Source organism: Salvia miltiorrhiza, unplaced genomic scaffold (genome assembly GCF_028751815.1).
Source record: "Salvia miltiorrhiza cultivar Shanhuang (shh) unplaced genomic scaffold, IMPLAD_Smil_shh fragScaff_scaffold_28:::fragment_2:::debris, whole genome shotgun sequence".
NCBI lineage: Eukaryota > Viridiplantae > Streptophyta > Magnoliopsida > Lamiales > Lamiaceae > Salvia > Salvia miltiorrhiza.
The window spans coordinates 1-10000 of NW_026651448.1; the positions used below are offsets into that span (position 1 = coordinate 1).

Consider the following 10000-nt stretch of genomic DNA (forward strand, 5'->3'; position numbering starts at 1 on the left):
TTCTCGGTTCGATTTTTTGCTAAAATCGAATTAAATGAAATTTATATTTGATTTAAAAAAAAAATCAAATTGAACGAAGTAAACCGACTAAACCAAACTGAACGGTTGAAATTTTAAAAATTAAATCCGAAAAAAATCAAAATAATCCAAATTTTTTTTAAAAAAAAATGAAATTAAACTGTATTTTTTATTTTTATCATTATCCCTCTTCCATTTCAATAACATGCAACACTTATATAACAAACTAACAATTGATCTTTATAAATACTCCCTCCGTCTCAACTTTTAATATTCATCTTTCCTTTTTTGGATGTCCCACATTTTTGTATTTATTTATATTTTTAGTAAAAATAAGTGGGACTCTTACTTCACTTTAATTATTTTAACAATCACATAAAAGGTGGGACCCTTATAATTCCACTCAAAATACATCCAACCACTTTATTAAAGCATGTGTCACTTTCAATTGAATACTAAAAGCTGGGACGGAGGGAGTAGTATATATATTAATATATTATTATAATATAAATATAATTCGATCGGTTTTAGATAAATTAAATCGAACCAAGCCAAAAAAATTCATTTAAAAAAAATCGAACCAAACAAAAAAATCGAAGAAACAGATTACAGAATTTTAATATTTTGGTTTGGACGAATTTAGTTATTCGATTTAAGATATTTTGCTTACCCCTATTCAGGTATATAGTACTACTTCCTCCGTCCCACTCCAATAGGCTCACTTATTTTGGATACGGAGATTAAGAAAACTTACTTTTTAGTAGAAAAATGATGTGGTCCACACCAATTAAGTAAATTTTTTTTTACTCAAAAAGGAAAACGAGCTTATTAGAGTGGGACGTCCCAAAAAGGAAAACGAGCCTATTAAAGTGGAACGAAGGGAGTATCATATAGTAAAATAGAAACTATTTCTAGCCCTTGTATCGTGAAAATCTGTGGTGAATTTGTGGTATCGTGAAAATCTGTGGTGAAACTATTTCGAATCTTATGGGTGGCGAAAATTTCATTTTTCTGAATTCATTTTTTTGTGCAATGACTTCCTAATGTTTCATCCAAATCTATTTTATACGACAAATCTGATGTGTATATAACTCCACCCTCACTACAAAAAAAAAAAAAAAAAAAATCACTAGTGACATGAGGCTTGGTAGGAATAATGTACGTGTGCTATAAACATGAGTGACATTTGATGATCGATGTAGCTAATCACTAATAGTTACACTTTCAAACATCACTAATTTTTGTAACACGAATACTAGTTACGAAACCTCATATCACTGATAGAAATATTTTTTGTAGTGCCTATATATAGCTTGAACATAAACTGAATTACATGATGCAGGTGGTATGCAGATTGTAGGTTGGACACCTTGAAGTTTGGAAGAGATGTTGTGCTCATTAATAATTTTCTAGCTTCCTTAGTTATCGGTGATCTTGCGTCTGATCATGCTCGTCTAGCCAGTGCTAAAACATCTGTGCTTGTCACACTCATTGATGATTTGTTCGATCATGGTGGTTCCACACAAGAGTGCTACAAGATTCTTGAATTAGTAAAAGAGTAAGCTTATAATTTCTTATATCAACCCCATGCATCTTTTTTTAATGATTTTCTTCAATTTCCTACCTAGGAGGTGTTTGACTAAGCTTATTTTAAAAATCTTATTATAAACTCATGGAGCTTATAAGATCTAGTTTCATAAAAGCTTATAAATTGTCAAAGTGTTTGGATAATTGAGCGTATAAGCTACAGAGAGAAAAGTTTTAGTTAGAGAGAGAAAAAAATCGAAGAAAGATAAAATTAGAATGATATATGATGAAACAAAAAAATTATAACTGAATTATTTTTGTAAAATGAGTGTTGCTAATAAGATAATGAAACATGTTGGGGTAGAAAAAAATAAGAGTGTGTTTGGCTTCCTTCAAAGTGTTTGTCAAACGAAGCTCCCCAAAAAATAAGTCTATGTCCTTACTTATTTTCTCATTATCTTATAAGCAACATTCATTTTATCCTTCAAAGTGTTTGGCAAACTAAGCTAGCTCTCCAAAAAATAAGTTTCTATCCTAACTTATTTTCTCATTATCTTATAAGCAACACTCATTTTATTAAAATAACTCAACGGTGATTTTTTTTTTCATCATATATCATTCTAATTTCATCTCCTTTTGATTTTCTCTCTCTAACAAAAATTCTCTCTTTAGCTTACAAGCTTAATTATCCAAATACTTTGATAACTTATAAATTCTTACGAAATAACATTTTATAAGCTCTTAAAACATCTTATAAGCTCTTTTAAATAATTAAGCTCAGCCAAACACCCTCTTCTTATTCGTGTATATAATTAACCAACAAAAATTTGCTATTTTCAGTTATAATAGTAGGATCCACACAACTCCACTCCTATTTAAAATGAGACCCCTACTCTACTAACAAATTCATTCACATTTTTATTAAAATTCGTGTCATCCACGACATGACAATTTTTTATGGACGGGGGAGTACCAATACCAAAACTTAAAGTAACGTATATTTGACAGAAGGAGCGCAACGAGAATACAGGAAGCAGTATGAGCATTCTGCTAGCCGTTGGGAGAGATGGCAGAGGTGTTAGTGAAGAGGAAGCTATTGCAGAGATAAAAGAAATAGTTGAATATCACAGGGGAAAAGTGATGCAGATTGTGTATAAAAAAGGAACCATTTTCCCAAGAAAATGCAAAGATATATTTATGGAGGCATGTAAGGCTGGTTGTTATGTGTACTCAAGCACCGACCAATTTACTTCTCCTCAACAATTGAAGGATGATTTGGAATCCTTCCTTGGCTTATAGTTATGAAACCCCCAACATTTCTTAAGTTAATTAAATTAGGAATGTTTCACTTCCACTACATTTTTTTGTCTTTCTTTAGCACTTCACACAACTCCATATTAATATAGTTCCTAAATTTCAAGTAAATTTGTTTCATGGTAAATATCACTTTAAAATTTAAATTCTTTTTACAATATTAATTATATATTCCTGATTTATCTAAACTCTTTTTTAAAATCCCGAACTATCGATTTTGAATTAGTTATAAAAAAAATTATAAAATTCTTAATAAAGAGAAAGAAAATAAAATATTTTAAAATTTTAATAACCTATTCTTTTTAAATTCATTTTTTATTATTTTTATAATATATTAAAGATCTTTTTACAAACTTAAACTTAAGAATGCATATTGAATATATTTCTTCATAAATCAAATTTGATGATATTTAGAAAAGAATTAAAATTATAAAAAAATAAAAAAAAATATTGAAAAAATTAATGGGAGAAGAGAGGGAAAAATAGAGGAAATAACTCATCTTTTATACATATTATTGTAGATTATAGATATGATGATCATAATAATTTATATACTAATAAAATAAATGCGGTGTCAAAGCCTTTGGATGCAGATTGAACAACTTGCCGAAAATCAAAACAGGGCATTTTGTTTGTTTGTAATAGTTTGTGTACTTCATTATAATTATGAATAATTCGGTGTTTTTCAGTTTTCAAATAATTTATATATTTTATTATAAATTAAAGAATATTATTGGGTATATGTCAATTCAAAATATTTGAAAAGCTCAAAACCAAAATAACACGCGATCAGGGTGTGGACTGACTGTGGAGTGCATTAGTCAATGTTGGGGAAACATTGAATAAATTATAAATATGCATGCTGCCATATTATAGACATAGATAGGAGCTCTTCGAACAGGATTAGTCTTAGAGGAGGTCTTAGGAACAATCGGGTGTACCGTACACCCTCACTTAGACTTTGACTCGCACCTTGATTAGAACCCGTATTCTGATCTGAACCGTATAAATACACTATATATTTTGGGTGCGGATCAACTCGATTGTACGATACATCCGATTGTACGGTACACCCAGCTGTACCCGAGTTTTTGTGTTATTCTTAAAATATTATGTTTAATTGAATACATGACACTCAGTAATATGGGTGTCAAAAAAGCCCGAAATTGATGGGTCGACCCGAATAGACCGATAAAAAATGAGGGTTAGGGTTTAAAATTTTTAGCCCGAAAAAAATTTAGCCCGAATGGTCCGAACCGAAAATAGCCCGAGCCCGATAGGGTTGGCCCGAAAACCGAGCTCGGTTTTCTTAATAACCGAAAACTTTCTTAATAATTGATTTTTAAACTTTAATACTTTACTTTTTAATTCGATAATAACATTTTGATGCTTGTAGAATATGTTTTGATTTTTTCCTAACGGTTAATAACAATATGATATAAAAGTCAAAGAAAGATAGTCATTTATGTTAAATCTATATACATTTTTTTTATCGGAAACGAAGTTAAATTAAGTTAGATATTACGTAAACTTACGTTAAAATAACATTATTTTTTATATCTAAAATAAGGCGAAATGTCTTAATTTAAAAAATACGACATATTTTTATAATAAGAATATGATATATCTATAAAAAAATTAAACATACAAAAAAATCATAAACTTGCGGGCCCGAACGGGCTAGCCCAAAACCGAGTGGGTTAGGGTTATGATCAAAACTTTTTAGTCCAAAAAACAAAAAACCGACTAGCCCAAACCCAAAATGACCCGAAATCGAATGGACTGGCCCTATTAATATCCCTACTCAGTCGTAAGATAATGTGGTAGGATTAAATTTTGACTTACTCCTTATAAATAAATTAATTTTGAATAATCTTGATTACTTAATCTCGATTAATTTCAAACCAATTTAATCTCCTGTAATCGAACGGTTCCATGCATGTTGAACAAACAAACCCACAAACATGAAAATATATAGAGCCGACAACCATCGCCGTCGCCGCCGCCACCTGCATTAATCAATTAAGAAGAAACATTGACCAAATTATAAAATATAGATGAAACCCATATTATAAATATAGATTAGATGTTGAACAAACTAACCCAGAGAAAAGAAAATATAAATATATATAGCCGGGCCGGCATCCATCGTCGCCGCCGCCGCCGTAGAACTAAAAATGTCACTAGCCTTCAACCTCGGAGTTACCCCTTTCTCCGGCCACAGAGTTGGGAGCAGGAGAGAAAATTTTCGAGGTAAGCATTTTTTAGATGTTAATTTATTGATGATTTCAGCATATATATATATATAAATGTTTGGTGATTATTGATTATATATACGTATAAATCTCTTGTTTCTATTGCAGTCCAAGGATTTCCGATGCCCACCACCAATAAGCCATCTCTCACCGTTAAATGCAGCCTTACTACAACGGTAAGTTGCCAACTAATCAAAATCTTGTTTTCAATTTTATGAAAGCTAGATGTAGACAAACGATGAAGCGCAGTTTGTTGGTAAGACGCTTCTCCTCCAACCAATAGGTCAGAGGTTCGATTCACCTAGAAGACTAGAGTGTGAGTGTGTTTTTCATTTCTTTGGGTTGTTATTGTTGTTGTTGTTATTGATTATTTTAATATTAATATTATTTATTTATTATTAGTTTTATTTTATTATGTTTACTATTATTACAATTATTTTATTATTATTATTATTATTATTATTATTATTATTATTATTATTATATGATTTTTAATTTGTCAAGGTAAAAATAAATAAATATATTTTCAAAAAAAGAAGAAATAAAACTTTATTTTTGAGTAGTCCCATGTTAATTTGTGAGAATCCATAATACCGTAGGGGAGGGGACGAATGGCTAACCCCATATTCATGGAAACAAGTATTCTATCAGGAATGTTGATTCTCATTATAAAAATCATACGAGCCATAAGATTGTGAATGGACGCATGAATTCTTATTCCATTCCTATATACAAGAAATACCCTAATTTTATGAAACTTTATTTGTTATACTTAAGAAAATAATTTTAGTAGATACTATTATATTATTGAGAAAAAATAATACCTCGTTCATCCACAAAAAATATGGTCTTTTTACCATTTTGGTCCGTCCACAATAAGTACAACATTTCTATTTTGGTACGCATATCCTTATATTTTCAACATCATTCACATTCAATATTACGGAAAAAACATATTTCGTTCACTACCCATTTATAAATTGTCTTGCAAATAAACTTTAGTGGATTCATTTCTCTATTTTATATACATTTCACATCCATTTATTAAAACTTATACCTTCCAAATCACATCATACTTTTAAATATTGATGAAGGGAGTACCATTCTAAATTTTAAAAGTCCAAATAGTCTTCTTGAGCCTCGAAGTACTCGGTTCAATAAAACTCGGGCTTGATTAGAAAGATAAACAAGTCAAGTTTGAAGTCTTGAAGTAGGTATTTTGCTTACTGAGCTCGGTTCGATTCTATTACACCCATATATATACATATGATATACCAATTGCATGGACGACCTTTGCGTTGGAGAAATTGCTAATAGTTAAAGTCTAATTATTTTGCTTAACCAAATATCCTGCTTTCAGGATTTGATGGGGAAAATAAAAGAGAAGTTGAAGGGGGAAGACGATAGTTTTCCGGCAACTGCCACTGTTGAAGCTGTGAATAATATACCCTCTAATTTGTGTATAATCGACACCCTTCAAAGGTTGGGAGTCGACCAATACTTCCAATTTGAAATCAACTCTATTCTAGACGACACATACAAGTAAGTAAGGAATTGTTTTCATTTTTTACCCTATTAATAGGAAATTATATCCATATAGATAAAGATAGAAATAGTACTATCGTATAGGCGTGTAAGGGCATAATAATAAGATGAATTCCTGTAACAGTGTAAATAACGTTGTTGCTCGAATTAATTTTTGTTACACAAAATTTATGTATATCGTATAGGCGCGTAAGGGCATAATAGTAAGATGATCAACTGTAACTTTGAGATACCAACAATGATTAGCCTATACTATTTTTTAATTTATGTAATTAAACTAATATATACCTATTGTAAAAAATCTTAGTTTACCAAAATTTTTCATCCACACAATTCACATGATTCATTTAATAGTTTCGTTATGAGTTTAATTAATTTTGTTAGAATCCTTGAAATTAAAATTAATTCTCAAATATGAAACCTAGAACATAAACAAAGAATTAATTTCACATCAATCTCCTTTTCTTTTAATTTGATCTTGATTTTTCTAATTGCAACAAAAATAGGTGACGCTTAATTAATTAGATATAATTATATGTTTTTTAAGACTACACTTTCTAGAAATTATTCAACACTTGGTTCAGAAAAATAAAATGAAATTATAAATCTGAAAATAAAAACAAAATGAAATATAAATTTACACTCATCCAAATTTGTTTATTAAATTTTTTTTTTACATGCGAATATACGCCATTTCTGCTGGTACTCAAAAGTAAATATAAAATTGGGAAATTCTCATAATAATAAGGATAAAATACATGTTAATTATCAATCTTGACAAATTGGATTAAATAGAGGTTTTTTATAAAAGAAAAAGTAAAAAGAATCCCTTGAGAGCACAAAACGCAGACTAAGGGCACGAAACTCGAAAAGAGATCGTTAAACAAAGAAACCTGAAGACACATCAATCTTGACAAATTAATGCTCCTTAGTTATAATACTAATTAACAACCTCATTTTTTTGTTCATGCACTAAAACCACCCACAATATTTTCAAGGCTGATGCTTCAACTTCGATGATCAAACTGCAGGTTGTGGATACAGAAACACAAAGTTATATATTCCAAAGTTGCTATCCATGCAATGGCGTTTCGACTTTTGCGAGTGAAAGGATATGAAGTTTCATCAGGCACAATTCTTTCATTTATGGCATTATGCACATATTCAATATTATAACAATTGCTCAATTGAGCTTAAATGATAAAGTTGTTCTTATTAATAAACAGAACCGTTCATCTACCCACCGTGAGTAAGCATAAATATGTCCACCATTGATGTGGCAATGCCACGTAGGAGTTAAATTAAATATTTTTAACTATAAATTGTAATTTTAATTGGAGTTAAATATGGTAACTCTCTTTCCTATATACGTGGCATTATCACATCAGTGGTTGATACGTTTATGCTTACCCATGGTGGACATGCACCACAAAAAATATTTTTTTTACCGAGGGAATATTCCCTCGGTAAATACACGATTTTCCCTCGGTAAAATATTTACCAAGATATCACCGATAAAAAATGTTTTTTTGTAGTGATGTGAACGATCCTATATTCATAGATTCGAAACTTCATCTCGATGTTCTATATTATTCAAGCCGCAAACTTTGTTCGACCAATGCGAGTCAAACATCAGTGATAAATGCACTAACATTCGATGTGTTCAATCACTTAGTCGAGCATATTAGAAAATGCATTAATGCTTGACATACTCGACCACTACGAATCGAGTAGTTAAGCATCAATGGTTGAACACGCAAGTATTAGCGGTAAATGCAATAATGGTCGACATAAGGGTAAACAAATTCTAAATGAATGTAATTTATATATTTTGTAAAAAGTGGGTGTTTTTTAAGAACTACTCCCTCCGTCCACAAAATAAGTACCCATATTTCATTTTTCGTCCGTCCACGAAATAAGTACTCATTTCTTTTTTTGGGAAGTATACGTACCCCACACAACCCTTTAATTAACACCTTTAAAAAGTGGGACCTTCATTCTATTCACACTACACTCAATACATTTCTTAAAACTCGTGCCGTCCACAAATGGGTACTCATTTCGTGGATGGAGAGAGTATATATATATCTTCAAAATGGGTAAATTACCATTTTCACTCTATATGAAGAATTTTTGTATTCTTTTTCTCTCTTGCATTGTGCAGGGGAACTGTCTCCATACGCTAACCAAGAGAGGTTTAGCCAGCAAACAATAGATGTGGCGATGATTATCGAGCTTTACAGAGCAGCACAAGAGAGAATATTTGAAGAAGAGAGCAGTCTTGAAAAAATACTTGCATGGACTACCACTTTTCTCAAGCACCAGTTGCAGACTAACTCCATTTCTGATGAGAAATTACACAAACTAGTGAGTCCTATGCTTTTAGTCACAGGGTAATTGCGCCTACATACACAAACTTTCACCTAAATTTGATATTACATATAAATTGAAAAATTTGCCTCCAAATACACAAACTTAATTTCAATTGTTTTGATTTTTCACATGATTTTCAATTGAGTGGACGCCTAAAATGTCATTAATTTGTGACTGCACGTAGCTACAATGACATCAATTCATCGAAAATTGACAATCGTATGAAAAATCATAAAATAATTGAAAATCTATGTATCTAAACGTAGAATTTTAAGTTCATGTGCAAAACCAGAATTAGGTGAAAGTTCGGGTATTTAGATACAATTATCCCTTTATTCACCACTAAAGGCGTCTTCTCTTTGGTTCTATCATGACAAAAAAAGGAAGGATAAAAAAAATCTCACTTTAAATCTCTCATTTCTACAAAAGAAAATTTCACCTTTTATTGTTCCTTTCTTTTTTCACTCCACGAAGAGATAATATTATCTGTTTGGTTTTGGTGTTATAATATTATTTCTTTTTGGAGTGAAAATGTGGAACGAGAGAAGGTGAAATTCTCTTTTGCTAAAAATGAGGAATTTAAATGAATTTTTTTTAATCTTTAACTTTTCCATGATAAATTTGTAATTTAAGAGAAGACACCCTAAAAGTAAATTTTACACTAATAATTGATTTTCTTTCTTTTTAATAAATTCAAGGCTGAATTCTACTTGAATAACTACCACGGCATAACCATAAGGTTGGGAGTTAGACGAAACCTCGACCTATACGACATGAGCCATTATCAAGCTATCAAAGATACAAATAGGTAAATAAGATTTTTATACAGCATTTAACTTTGTTGATCGAACTAATCTATCTTCCACGGTAGGCAAACCATGCATTTAATTTTTTGTTTGTTTTAGGTTCTCTAATCTATGCAACGAAGATTTTCTAGCATTTGCAAGGCAAGATTTTGATACTTGCCA

General features: G+C 30.6%; 1 protein-coding gene across 1 annotated transcript; it reads left to right on the forward strand.

The window, feature by feature from the left end:
• Positions 1-4943: 4943 nt before the first annotated feature.
• LOC131002870 (sclareol synthase, chloroplastic-like) lies at positions 4944-10000 on the forward strand (the record flags this gene model as incomplete). Its single annotated transcript, XM_057929362.1, is given in 7 exon segments — positions 4944-5112; positions 5223-5290; positions 6475-6656; positions 7691-7788; positions 8824-9026; positions 9731-9840; positions 9938-10000. Coding segments are annotated over 7 exon segments (800 nt in total), but the record flags the coding sequence as incomplete, so codon positions are not given.